Source organism: Pomacea canaliculata, linkage group LG14 (assembly GCF_003073045.1).
Source record: "Pomacea canaliculata isolate SZHN2017 linkage group LG14, ASM307304v1, whole genome shotgun sequence".
Lineage (NCBI taxonomy): Eukaryota > Metazoa > Mollusca > Gastropoda > Architaenioglossa > Ampullariidae > Pomacea > Pomacea canaliculata.
The window spans coordinates 6,972,463-6,986,930 of NC_037603.1; the positions used below are offsets into that span (position 1 = coordinate 6,972,463).

The window sequence follows — 14,468 nt, forward strand, 5'->3', positions numbered from 1 at the left end:
ATGCCTTTTGCAATTATAATTAAGTTGTGGTATCAGGTTATATTTTATTTTTTCGTGTTTTGTTTTATATCTATATATAAAACCAGTAACTGATCTCCCCTCACCATTCTCCCCAAAGTGGGCACAAGCCTGCCGAAATAAACAAATTGCCATGAAAACGCGTCCAACAAGAAGCATCTGGCACACGTGCAGGGAAACTAACAAAGTAAACATATGTCTGACACACCCTTACCCTCAGATTTTAACTGAACTCGATTACACTATATATTTAAAGAAATACCAACCCTTTTACCACGGCAAAGGAGACCTGATTGGCTATCACACGATAGGAAGACGCAGAAGTCCTCGTCACTTCCGTCCCTTTACAGTCAGGCCGATGGTCACACACTAACGTGTAGGGGACGCTACTCTGCACACCGCTGCACTTAAAAACGGCGGAAGTGACGTCAGTGGTGCCGGACAGGAAGTCGTGTGGCCATAGTTACCAGACCAACAGGTCAGAGGCGCCATCACAAGCCAGGAACACGTGAGTGAAGTGATTAGCGGGGCATCGGATGTACGCAGCCTGGTGGACATTCAAAACTACAAAAACTGCATTATCACATGTTGACACAGAGAAGCAACAGAAATTTAATTCTGATACATTCCAGCAATCAAGTTATCTCTACTCCGTTTTTGTTTTTTTTTTTTAATTTTCAAAATATTATACATTCGGATCTGTTATTAACAAAATCATTATATAAAGAACGATATGAATAGTAATAATATAAAGACGATATTCAGACACTTATTTAGCAAAGTAAATTAACTTACATAACCTTCAACATCATCAGCAGAACACAAGAAGCTAAACACGATGCACATTTCTAGATGTAGTTGTCATTACTGACACATTTTATCAGTTTACGTGACCAGTGCCAGTTAAAAATGAGGTCAAGAAAAGAGTCCAAACTAGGAGAAGACATAAATGCATTCCCCCTCCGTCATTAATGCCTCGAGAGACACGTTTTACAAATGTTTGTTTGTTTGTTTGTCTGTTTGTTTGTGTGCGTACGTGCGTGTGCGTGCGTGTGTGTGTGTGTGACAGTCTTGATCGCGGGGGGGGGGGGGACTAAGCAGTCAAATAAAACCAACAAATTATCCAATCTGAAGCAAAATAAGAAGCCCCTTACTGTAAAGTCACTAAATGACTACGCATCAGTACTTGGCTCCAACCAACCATTTAAAGAACTCGTCTAATCCAAGTTGGCAATGTAGTCGCTACCATCATGCAACACACACTGACTGGCGCTCACCCATACAACATATATATATATATAAGGCTTTGACTGACCTGTGACAGTCTGTCAGCGGGTTGTCTTGTGGAAATCACTGGCACCTCAACGTCTCGTGTTTGTTTACGAGTGTCCACAAGATGGCATAAGCGACCTGTGATTGCATACACATCGTTGCATCCATCTTTCGGAAAATAGCACCAAATAGTCCACGCCCAAAGGCACTCACTTGAATACGAAAACAGTATTGTATACGCTGAGCTGTAGAGTTTGCTCATTGTATGTGCTACAGTCTTATCAAATGCCACTGTAGGCTGTGTTTATACCTGGAGAAATAAAAAATACAACAAAAATATGTTTTAATAAGTTGGTTATATAAACATAACTTTAAGTCATCGGTACTGGACCCCGAAGACACGATCACATGCTCATAAACTTTAAAATATATTGTATAGAAGTGTTGCTTACATTGGTGACAATAAAGGCGGCATTGTCGTCAGGCCACGTAACCTACGGTGTTGTGGGCAAACATTGCCAACAGTGGTAGAAGACGGTCCCTCATGGTTTTCGTACTCAGACTGACCAGTTGTCCTCCTCGTTCCTGACACCATTGGTTCTCAAGGGACCAAGTCGACCTTTGATTTACACGTGAAATACCAATACAGCGCCCGTCCACCTGAAACACTCCCTGTTTGAATGTGCCATCACCCTGCCAGCAACCACCTTCTGCCTCCTTGTCGTTACAGTCAAACATCAAGATACAGGGAGTGTCCTGCCACATGTCCGGCCAGTCTGGAACCGAACAGTTCCACCTGTCTCCGGACAGCTCAACAGGTGGTTGTGACTTGTGGTGAAAATCAAACATTATTGTAATGTTTCTGTTCAGGAACAGGCTATAACTTATAAATTTTATAAGTACCCACCCAGTAAAGAAAGTGAGAGTTCTGCAGAAATTTTTCTGGTGATTTGCATACGTTGTATGTTAAAGTGTTGTTGTCTGTGTGGAAGGTCAACTCATCACGAAAGTATTCGTTGCCATAGCAGGAATCATAATGAAATATAAAATGAAGGACGATAATGTGGTCTTTTGAAGCCTTCAGGTACGCAGACGTTTTTACGAAAGGTGGATGCAATGTATCGTGCACAGACGTTATTACAGAAGGTGGATATAGTCTGTCGTGTTTCCACTCCTTCATCTCGATTTTGCCTGCAAATTGTTAGGAAATGAAATTGTTATTACCAGGAAAAGTAACTTGTAACACTCAAAACTGCTTAATTCCTGCTAACATTGACTGCCAGAATACTAAACAATGGAACCGTGGGAGCAATAGGTCCTGTGTTCAACTGAGATTACCCTCGAAGGAAATTCAGGGATGCTAAGCTTTCCCCAGTGCCGTAAGTAGTTACCGAAACATGTGATGGTGACCTAGTGCGTCTACCTGTACCAGGTATCTTTTCCACAGGTGAAACACTAGAGTGGGTGGCGTGATTTATCCACATCGCTAGGCAAGATTTGGAGTAGACATATGTTCTTACATCGAGCAGGAGCTTATTTCTCGTCTTCCGCACTTCAAGTATCAAGGACAACTGTGTTACCAGCCTCACTGTAAATACTCAGAAGACATTGGACCTTGGCGTCAGCAGATTCTCCTTGGAGATGAGCGAACGATGGTATAGTGTGTCTAGTGTATATATATATTGTAGAGATACCTTGCAGTGTAATAGATTGTGTTGAGACCGAACTTAAACTGTTGTATTTTTTGCATAATTAACTTTGTATTTTGGGGAATATTGTTTGACCTTTTTCTCGTGAAAGTCCTTGACACGATCCTCAAATACATATTACCTGGGCAGCTCAAGGCAATTAGTATTTGTTGAAAGAATGCGCAAACCATTATGAATGTTAAAATTGTTGTTAAGTATTCGTGTTCGTGACATAGTAGTTAATCGCTTCTTTTGTAAATGTACTTTTTTTTATTGTTAATTAAGATTATTAGGTCTCTAAGTTCACTGATTCAGTTTAAACGTTATGCCTTTTTTTTTTGTTTGTTTGTTTTGCTTGATTGTTCTTGGCGTTCATTTATCGTAGAGAGGCAATAACCAGAGCAGGTATTGATACACAGAAAGGTAGTGGATCAAATGGTGTGCACGCTGAGTGCTACCACGTCTAAAATATTGTAAATGAAGGGGAGATGGAGACAGAGGAGGAACTGTATAGACATTTCATGTAGATGACAACGATGGTAAAGGAAAAGACATGATTTAAAAACCTGTTGGGATGAAAGCCTTGCACTTAAGCTCATCCCATGGACGTGTATAGGGTCGACGTTCATGCTCATCCCCTTCAAGAAGAAAGGCTTCAGTGATAAAATAACCGAAACTGTACTCATCAAAGCGATCATTTTTTTCAAACAAGATCAACAAACTGCAAAGGGACGGCATGGAAATGTCCTGTGCGTAAAGAACCTCATTCAGGTTGTTTATAAGGTCCACAACTGCGGTTACTTCTAATCCGAAGTTTTAGGTGTGTAATAAGACAAACGAACACTTACCTTGCATACGCACGACGTATTACACACACACAACACGACGCTCGACGTGAATCGAATGGAAGAGGCACAAGTTCAGAGGAATGTCACTGAGACAGTTATAAAGAAGATGGCGGACGAAGACCGTTAATTTTTTCTGCTCACTTTGCCTTTATTTTTAGAACAACTGCTTTTCTGATATATCACGTCTTTTTTCAGCTTCAAGTGACGTGGAGAATGACGTACACAAGACGTCAGACACAAGACGTCATTCGGACACACACACTACGAGACCTACCACAACTCATGACAGTGACCCTGGTAACATGTCACGTGATACGTTTAATAATAACTAATGATGTCATTATACTACTGGGTGGGTCATTTTGCTCAAAGCAGGAGACTGTTCTTCAATACCTAACTCAGTAGTTTCTTGTGGTACGTGTCCAATGTATTACCCGTGGATAAGATTGACAGATTATGTTAGTGCAGGGGCTGGTACAGCGCACTAATCCCGCTAAACTAATCCCGCTAAACTGTTGACACTGAGCAATCTGTTAGCTCCGTGCTTCACGCTTGGTAGAGCGGTAGGGGTCACACGACAGAAAGGTCGCTGCTGACATCAGTCAACTGACTTCTGCCACCAAAGAAGTGGTCAGCAAGTAGATCAGCGTTGATGCCAGGATTTACTGATTGCAAAAGGACGGCATCAACCTCTACCCGTCCATATAGGTTTAGCATTGACCTATACATATATAGGTTTACTAATTGATTACACTACTGCTTTTAGTTTAATATTGTGTAATCAGTTCCAAAATTATTTTCATTACTAACTGATGTATATAACTTGTGTTTCAAGGTTTATATTTCCGTAGTATAGACTTCGGTGATGACAGTGTGAAACACTAGCACGTACCTATCATGGCTCAGCTTAAGAATAAGTAATAAATATTGTCATACAGCTACATTTCAATTTTGTAATTTCATTATTCGCTTTAAGCGTTCGTGCTATTTTGTCTGAGACTGCATGATTGCATAAAATGCTTCGAAAAATATAACACACCTGATGTTGAAGAATTAAAGGTGATTTTAAGCTGTGGTCGACTTGTCTCTAAGACAGTGGTGACATCTGCATCCATCGTGAAAAATGACTTTCTAGGAAGGGTCATGTTAAAGGTAAAATTAAATGTCACAAGGTTGGAATATGTGATAAATGGACGAGGTAAGTCAAAAGGACAACCAGTAAAAAGTTTTGTTTTAGCGTCGTCGAGCAGGATGATGTTAACAAGAGCACACCTTACAGAACTCATGTTGAAGTAAACGACAGCCACTGATTCTTGTGAAACACTCAAATCTAGGGCGCAAAACACAGTGTCCCCTGCATAAAAATTGGAAAAAATTTCGCATCAAAATACCAGGTGATGATACTGTGAGCACCTGATGACACGATATCTGACAATGCGGTTCGCACAGTTTTCAAATCCTAAATAGAGATGAGAGGGTCTGTCACTTCTGTTCGTGTTCTCAGACAAAGTGTTTATCTTCATTTCCTTTCTCACCTTGACAACAGAGGTGTTACTAGCAAACATCCTCATTTGTGTTACCGTTTCAGGTTGGTTACTATAACCTCTTGATTGTTGTGTTGTATTGTATGGGTGAAGCCCACTGGTACAGCACAAAGAATACAAGCTACCATTGTGTGTGGCACTGTGTGCAGTGAGGTTGCCCTCCACTGACCAGGCCGGAGTCATCGTTCTGCTGGCTGTTCCCGAGTGGCACTTGACAATAAAATGAAGGAAGAGTAGGTTTACAATGGTTATTATGTTCCTGGCCATGACCAAGGGTGGTCTGTTCTGTCTGAAAACAAGCAGAGTGTGGACAGCCAAGGGCTTTCCCTCTCACCAGCAACACCTAACTCTCTAAAGGTACTGGTGATAAAACAACAAATAATTCAAGGCGAGTTTTAAGGAGAGTGTTTTATTAAAATACAGTCTGTGATCTTCCTCTGAGCCTCTGTTCGTATGACATGCCTTTTAAAGACAATATTTTCCAAATAGTCTAATTTTTTACGAAAAAATGTATTTTCTTTAAAATATTTTAAGAGATAAAAACAATTTTCTCTAAACGTGTGTTAAAATGAGAAAAAGGTGACTGACGCAACATAAAACTACAATTAATTTTCCAGTTTGCCGACAAATAGAAAAGCAGATCAACTGACATCTGATATAACTACTTTGCCATTTGTAGTTAGAAAAGTATTATTTTAAAGCGAACCTTTTAGCAGAGAGACATTTTCTATAAAAATAAAGAGTAGAAACTATAGTAATTCAAACTTAAGTTGATGGAAAATAAAATACTTTATCCTGCTCTACAACTTAAATGTCTGCTTTAATTCTAAGAAAATATATCAGCGTTTGCTTCAAACAATCGTCATTTTTTTCCCTGTTAATAGTCACTACGAGAATTTAAAACATGCATCAGAGCCTTCCCAATGTAAAAACGTTCGATACTTAGTCTTGTTTTCAGTCTTTGTCAACGGGAGGGACTATATCTCGTGGAATGAGTGGGCGCTGACTCAATTGGGGGGGGGGAGTGGGATGGTGGTTGGAGGGAGGAGGAGCCTGACTGGCTGCCTCCCAGTAGCAGACTGTCGGCTTACAGAATGGGATCACAAGCAGCGTAGTGTGGTACCCGGAACAAACGGTCATGCCGCTGTTGAGAGTGATATTGATGTTTATACACAAGTGTTGCTGCCTTGTGATAGTGTCGGAAAGAGAGAGAGAGTGACAAAGATAGAGAAAGTGACGTGAGTGAGAACAGAGAGGGTAAGAGAGAAGGCATTAGATTAGAGGTGTTCTCATCCTTTGCTGTCTCTGTTATTTCATTTAATTAAATCATTCATTCATTTAGACTCTAAATCAAAAATCAACCCTCCAGTCTCCCTCCTTACATTGATGCAACCTCCGTGACAGCCATGCGTTCACCAAAATGGACAATTATATATATATTGCTGCAAATATACTACTCATAGTTTATTGATATTCGTGAATAAAATATTTTTAACAACTCAAATAGTTAAATCATACCATAAATGACTTTAACAGAAACATGAAATATATGCTCCCTCAACTGTAATACTTCCGCCAACTTCCGCTACCAAGATCATCTCGTCTGCGCCAGCTATGGCATCCAAACAGTCATCATCTCTTCAAGGCGATAAAGAGACACTGGATGAATGTAAATGCCCAATTTGTATGTATATTCTTATCGAGCCTGTGACACTTCCATGTGCCCACGAGCTTTGTATGCCATGTTACAAGAAAAACGTTGAAGAAGGCAGCTTTACGTGCCCGTTATGTCGCACACGAATATCCAACTGGGCTCGTAAAGCGACGAAAAACAACACTCTTTTGGACCAGAAACGCTGGGAACAAGTTAAGAAATTATTCCCTGAAAAAGTTCAAAGACGTCTTGATGGATTAGACGACGTAACTGACGAAGATGATATGAATGACAACGAAGAAATCGGTAAGACCCATTATTACGAGATCACGAGCATGACGATGTGAAAAAAAAAAATGAAAATCTTTTCTTGGATCGAGATATTAGGAAACAGTATGAAACAATAGTAGCTATTAAGTGTCAGTTTTGTGTTGGTTTTTTCTGCTCCATTTGTCAACAGCACTTACTCAGGTATCGGGTACGAACCTATTGAACAGGGGTTGGGATAGGGCATTGAGTTTTGCATTGTTAATAAACAGTTTGGGTAAGGATAGTTTTCTGTTGTTGTTGTTGTTGTTGTTGTTGTTGTTGTAACATTGCATTGGTTATCTCCAGTCGGTAATACTCATGAAGTCCTTTGCCAGCTGTGCAATAGTTAGCCTCACTCTTTCAGTCTATTACAATCGAAAAACACAAATCAGCCCACACTTCAGAAGTACACACATGACTTACTTTATTCCAGATTTGCAGTACAGGCGAATAGTGCAACTGTCCAAACCTGGAGAGATTCGAGAAGAATATGAAGCAGAAGTGAAAAGGGTATGTTTTGAACCATAAATCTAATTTTGAAAAGCGCTTTGTAACTCCTGCTGTTTGCATCTAGACCATTTTTTTAATGAGACAGGAAGGTAAAAATTAAGAATTATAATGTCCTTGTTCAGATACAATGAAAAAAAGCAAATGTTGGGAGAAAGTAAGATTTTGCAACAACTATAAATCTCATTTGAGTCATGGAAACAACCACCTCTAATATGGGCATTCAGTGGACCTTCACTATGCAACACAAGTATCTCAACTTTGCTGATGGCAAAAGCAACAACATACACAGACCATGCTCACTTGGCTCTCAAGAGAAGCAGTGAACATTGGCCTGACAATCAACACCAAGAAGATGAAGGTAATGCAGATCAACTACAAGCAAGAAGCCCCACTCCAACAACATGGGAACTTATCACAGAGGTTGACCACTTCACCTACCTTGGCAGCATAGTCAGCAAAGATAAAGACATAAGAAGACGAACAAAATAAACCCACATCCAACAACCCATCTGAAGCTCCCAATGCATTATCTCTGCACAGCAAGATTCACATCTTCAAAGCCAGTGTCGCGTACCACCCCCAGCGTCGCCGGAAGCACGCTCACGGCCACTCGCACAGCCGGCCAAACACACTCAGTCACTCGGCCGGAGGCAGGACGCGACTTACCTCTCGAACCCTTGCAAGGCGAAGACCAAGACAAAGACGGAAAGAACGACACAAATACGAAGGTTAATCAAAAAAATAAATAGATATATACCCAAACACAGATGTACATAATAAAACTGGATAAAAAATACACATACGAGTACTCGCCAAAACAAACAAACAAACAAACAACAAACCAACAACAAGGTACTGTCCACCCGCAAAGAAAATAAAAACAAAATTTAAATACACCAGTATATTTAAAAAAAACCGCGCACCGCAGCACAGCACAGTCAGTTAATCGTAGCTTCCCCTGAGTCTTTAATTCTTAACAAAGAACAGGAGCTTGAGGCGCTTAGTACAGTCTCTGGAGCTGGTTCACAGTACAGTTCCCTTTCTGAATGCCGACGTAGAACCCCAGTAGATGTAGACGTCATAAATGAAGAAGTGTAGAATGGCTGATAATATCTCAGATGAATGCTCGTCGAAAAAAAAAATGCGTGGAGCCAGGACATAAGGCACGTACACATAGCACGTATACACAGGAAGTACACAGTAAACACACACCAAGGGCGTGCACCCAGGACATACACAAAAAGCCTGTAAAACAAATAAATAAATAAACAACGGTCACTAAGAGGCTACAGGATAAAATAATCAAACTTCCCCCTCCATGACCCCTCTATAATTAAGACATGAAATAGCCCTAAATATTCCTTCAAAAAAATAATAAAACCCAAAAAAACGGAGGCGCGCTCAAATCGCTCCTCGGCATACAAAGCTCTAAATTTTACACAGAAAAAAGTAAACTAATACGGAATAAACACATACTCGCATATCCTAATGCTCAGGCATGCGCAGCCTCTCATCCAAAAAACGAAATAAAAAGGGGAAATATGCGCTCACCCACACGGCTTATGCTAATGACCGGCGGTCACCCGCTCTCCACAACAGAAACGGAAGCACACTCCTGAAGACACTAGAGGTCACAACCGAATACTGTAATTCCGCCAGCCTCCGAACTTTCCACAACTCCCGGTGGTCACCGCTGGCATCAACTCGCTAGCAGAACCAGCCTCTCGGTGCCCACAAGCTTAAGTCAGTTGTGGCAGAGCAGACACCCGGCACCTTGCCTAAAAGCACAGACTCCAGCCGTCTTCTCAAAAAAAACTCTCCGCTCTGCTCAGCGCCTTGGTAAGAAGTGCCACGAGGGACGCTACTCTCTTGGGTCACTACCTGTCTCCCAGAGGCTGTGACCAGTAGCCAGCGCCCACGACACCCAAGCCACGTCAAAGCGCGTGAATGCTTTTCACGCCTAAACCGTGGACAGGGAAGGGAGGGGCCTGTGCAACCCCATAGGTACCACCAGCAGCAACCAGCACTCAAGCCGACGTCGCGTGACGTCAGGCGCTACCACAGTAAGCGGGACAAGGCCTTGACCTTTCCCCGCGAACCGGACAAAAAATAGCCTGAAAACAAACGTCAACCGTCGTCTGCTGTGAGGTACCTTTCTAATACAGGAGCGTCCCCAAGCGCTGAGAGAAAGGCAGGCCTAGAAGAAAGCATGACACGCGACAGCCAGTGTAAAGTCAGCCATTCTGTACAGATCCGAGACATGGCGTGTGACAAACACCAATGCCAACATTCGTCAACAAATGGCTCGAGAAGATCTCTAATGCAAACCTGTAGGAGAGAACCAGCCAAAAGCCTACCAGCCAAGACATCAGGAAGCACAGGTGGGGCTTGATTTATCACACCTTGTGAAAGCTTCCTTACAATTTAACAATACAAGCTCTGGAAGGGAAGTGCAAGGTTGGGAGACCCAGACGGACATGGAGGAGATCAGTCCAAGGCAAGACGGAGGCTGCAAGACTGACATGGACCCAACAGAAAAAGGACACCCAGGGCCAGATCTGTTGGTGTGATATGGTTGCAGCCCTATGCTCCATTGGGGCAAACTAGACTAAGAAGAAGGAATCTCAGTTGAGTTGAAGGTCTTGGCAGCTGATGAAGAAATTGAAAGTGTATTAGGAGAGCATTGCTTTTATCAAAATGTGAAAACAAAGAATTGATATTATCAGTAAATTACATATCTCAAGAAGTTTCACCACAAGGAGTTTTGGGGGCCAGATAAGACAGAATGATGTTGATCTTGACAATTTGACCACAATCCTAAGACAGCCCGACCACGACCTAAAGACTGCCTGACTGCTGCCTATGACACAGCTGTAAGACAGCTCAGCCACAACCTAAAGACTGCTTGACCACTGCCAAGAGATGAATTGATCACTGCCTACAGACAACTTGACCATCAATGACAGAAGTTATCAACCATTTCCAACATATAGATTTATCTTTGAGTAGTGGTCACATTGCACTAGTTGTCAAGGCATATAATCATTTTTTAGGTCACATTGCGCTGGTTGATTTCATTCTTGGATGATGTGTCCAATGTTCACGGTAACTAGAACTTCTTTTCTTGACAAAAATGGTGGGTAGGTAGGGGTGGATCAGAACTTGTGCTAGGCTGTGCTGTGCCCTAGAAGAAAGACAAGTGATGTGCCTTATTTTACCAATCCATTCCTCTTCCCTTCCCATCCCACCAATTTTTAATTAATTTGTTCTCCATTGGCGATAGAAGCTGTGAAATTCAGTAAAATTCTAAGGGACATTGCATTATGTCCAATAATCTATAATGAACAATGAAAATTTGGATTTCTATAAGACTGATTGTAGGCATAGAAAGTCCTCTACTGTTGCAAGTCAGCTTGCAAATGAAACTCCAACAATGCTCACTTATGTTTTAATTCTCATTAGACTAAAGGTAGCTAAGCCTACTGTATCATTATTTCAATGTAGATGGGTAGTAGTACATGGCTATATATATATACAATGACAAAAACATGTTTCCTTATTCGTTGATTTAAAAAAAAAATCTCTTCACTCCACTCAGTGCTTGCTTCATATGCAGCTACCTGGTTTGCCTGATTGAATGACCAGACCTAGGTGGGAAGGGGTTATGGGGGGTGTGTATGTGTATTTCAGAGAACTTGCAGGTATCAGCTTTTGATTGTTAATAGCGTTCTACTGATTTTATTCCATTAAAACTATAAGATTGGCTCTGTTGAAAATAGTTTCATGAAACACACAACAAAGAGTTTAACTGTCTCTGTTCTCAGCCTTTAACTGTCACATTTCTTAACTACTTTAGTCACTGTCATCAGCTTGTTGAGATTTTGTCATTGTTATCAGCCCTTGGCTATCATAGCGTTTTCAGAATGAGCACCCTGTTGCTGCCATTATTCTAGCTACTTTTGTCCTGGGTTGGCCCAGCCTGTTTCATCACTGGTCAGCATGTTACCATCTTTACTCTAGCTAGTTTTGTCACTGTGGTCAGCATGTTGCTGTCTTTGTCCTCAGTTGGCCATGGTCTGTTGCTGACATTAACCAACAAGCTTGGTCCGGAGTTAGCTCAGCCTGTTTTGTCACTATGCTGTCATTACTCTAGTTTGGTCAGCCAGTTGCTGTCATTACTCTAATAACAAGCTTTGTTCTCAGTTGGATCATGGAGCAGAAGAGGAGAGAAGGAGGGAAGAGGAGGCAAGTGTTGCTCTGATACAGGAACTTGTTACTGAAGACAATCAACACATTCAAAAGAATCAACATTTACAGCAGAAAATTGCTAGACAAGATGAAAAGTTGGCACAGGGTGCGTACAGTCCTTACAGATGCTTATGAGTTTGTAGATGTGACTGTTGGAAAAATAAGGCCTTACATATGCTTATTTTTAATAAGTTCTTATTTTAAAAAAAGGTGCTTATTAGTCCTTTTGTTAAGTGTTCACATTATTCTCTTGCTGTCTACTGTTCAAAGTCAAGGGGACATAATTATTGTTTTCGAAGGCCAAACTTCTACCGTCTTGCATAAAAAAAAAAGGGTCTTATTCCGGGAAAGAGAGGTGAGGATATCTGACATGCCAGATTGAAGCGATTAGTGAAAAATGGCCACAACTTTAACTGCCTGTGTTTCTGTTTTGTCACTGGTCAGCATGTTGCAATCATTACTCGAGCTAGTTTTGTCACTGTGGTCTGCTTATTGTTGTCTTTTCTTTAATAGCTAGTTTTATCCTTAGTTATCCCCGCCTTTTCTGTCACTGTGCTGTCATTACTCTAATAACAAGTTTGTCCATAGTTGGCCTGGCCTGTTGCTAACATTAACCAGCAAGCTTTGTCCTCAGTCTGGCCTATTGCTGACATTAACCAACAAGCTTTGCCCTCAATTGGCTTGGCCTGTTGTTGACATTACCCAACAAGCTTTGCCCTCAGTAGGCCTGGCCTGTTGCTGACATTAACCAACAAGTTTTGCCCTCAGTTGCTGACATTAACCAACAAGCTTTGTCCTCAGTTGGCTCAGCCAGCAGAATAGGAAAGAAGGGAAGAGGAGGCAAGTGTTGCTCTAATGCGGGAGCTTCTCACTGCTGAGAATGAACATATTCAAACAAATTTAATTAATTTAATACTGATTTTGTGCAGCAGAAAGTACAAGTCTGGTGTTGACGCTTATGTGGTGCTTTCTTCCTCATCAGAATCCACAGCGGTAAATCCTTGTGCAGAAACTTTTAAAACGAAAACATCTGTTCATCTGGCTAAATCAAAAAACATCTCAACAAAGACTTTGCTTTTGTCTAGAGATTCAAAGGGAGCAAACACCAAGCTTAAAACAGTTTTTAAGGACCCTATTAAAATAGAGCCTCAAACATCTTGCAAAAGAAAGGTTCCAAAAATTGAGGATAGTAACTCCTCAGACCTTTCAAGAGAGTCTCCATCTAAGAGCAGGAAAGATAGGGGGAACAGCAGCAATGAAGATGATGAAGTGGGGTTGAGCCAAGAAGAGAGAGATTATCGTTTTGCTTTACAGCTTCAGAAACAGTTTCGTCTTGCAGACAAACTCCATCTCAAGGTTTTACGCTTCAAGGGCTCAAAGGATGCATACAGTCTGCGAAAAAGGAGTCAACGCAAATGAACTTTATATGGCTGAAATGTTTTAACAACCAATATTTCTATGTTGGACATACTAGATTTTGTGAGTTTTAGGAGTTTTAGTTTGGATTTCTTCAGAAAGGCTAGTTTCAGCATGTTTTTACATCCTACAACCTATTTAATTTGAAAGAATTTTTGGGTCAAGTGTTCTATTTTCTTTTCAAATATTTTTCTTTAAATAGTTTTATTTACAATTTGCGCAAAATGCATTTTGTACTTTTCGCTTATATTCCTCATAATTCAAAATCAGAGTGATGCAAATATTGCATTTGTTCTTGTTGGCCAGATTGTTATTCATTGTAGTTTCTTACCAGCACAGATAAGCAATCATAATCAACAGTTCAATTGAACAATGTATAAGGAAACTGACATGTGATAAAAACTATCCCAGAGGTTTTTGGGAGATTAGTATTCAATAGCTTTTAAGGGTTGGTCAGCTGTTAATGTAATAAAGGTCATTGATGTGTGAAGAATTCTTGACAACGTACAAAAAGATCTTTCTTGCGGGATTATAAAATCTAGGGTTAATTTATCCCTTATTTTTTAAACCTAAGCAGTTGTTTGTTTATTTATTCACTTTAATGCCATTTTATTTATAATAAAGTTAATAAACATTTAAAAAAAACTGTTCTTTTTTTATCATGTTGGTCTGACATGGAACTGATTGGGGGAATATGTGCAGTCTTTAAGACTGAGAAATCTTGGTTGTCTGGAAGTTAGTGTGCTTGAATATGAACTAGAAAGTTTGTACTCTGAGGCCTGTCTGGACATGTGACCAGAAAAGTCTGCTACCTCTTAGCAGTGGGTATCTGATTTATAATGGCATGTACAGAAATAGTTAACACTCAGGCTTAAATGTCAGCCCTTGAATGTGAACTAATTATTATATTGTGTGCATGTGAACACACACTGCTGAACATAAAGTCTCCATGTCTGCTTCC

At 40.7% G+C, this 14,468-nt stretch overlaps 1 protein-coding gene and 1 long non-coding RNA gene across 5 annotated transcripts; one reads left to right on the forward strand and one right to left on the reverse strand.

Moving 5' to 3' along the window:
- Positions 1-441: 441 nt before the first annotated feature.
- LOC112555325 lies at positions 442-3,993 on the reverse strand. Its single transcript, XR_003097440.1, has 4 exons — positions 3,827-3,993; positions 1,743-2,481; positions 1,334-1,600; positions 442-565 (listed from the first exon to the last, which is right to left on the reverse strand). It is a non-coding gene; the product is annotated as an uncharacterized LOC112555325 (long non-coding RNA).
- Positions 3,994-6,432: 2,439 nt separating this feature from the next.
- On the forward strand, positions 6,433-14,129 carry LOC112554999 (E3 ubiquitin-protein ligase rnf168-like). 4 transcript variants are annotated; one of them, XM_025223109.1, is made up of 5 exons: positions 6,433-6,627; positions 6,907-7,330; positions 7,767-7,843; positions 12,047-12,197; positions 13,074-14,127. In XM_025223109.1, exons 2-5 carry the CDS (start codon positions 6,985-6,987, stop codon positions 13,508-13,510), a joined length of 1,011 nt encoding a protein of 336 aa, XP_025078894.1. In that variant the 5' UTR covers positions 6,433-6,627; positions 6,907-6,984; the 3' UTR covers positions 13,511-14,127. The 4 variants fall into 4 exon arrangements, with proteins under 4 accessions (XP_025078894.1, XP_025078895.1, XP_025078896.1 ...); XM_025223110.1 differs by lacking the exon at positions 6,433-6,627 and having other exon boundaries at positions 6,783-7,330; positions 13,021-14,129; XM_025223111.1 differs by lacking the exon at positions 6,433-6,627 and having other exon boundaries at positions 6,783-7,330; positions 13,024-14,129.
- Positions 14,130-14,468: the final 339 nt, after the last annotated feature.

Coding starts and splice junctions, on each gene's coding strand:
- LOC112554999 (XM_025223109.1), top strand. CDS start 6,985: ATGGCATCCAAACAGTCATCATCTCTTCAAGGCGATAAAGAGACACTG. Junction 7,331..7,766: donor GAATGACAACGAAGAAATCG/GTAAGACCCATT, acceptor ACTTTATTCCAG/ATTTGCAGTACAGGCGAATA. Junction 7,844..12,046: donor ATGAAGCAGAAGTGAAAAGG/GTATGTTTTGAA, acceptor CTTTGTTCTCAG/TTGGATCATGGAGCAGAAGA.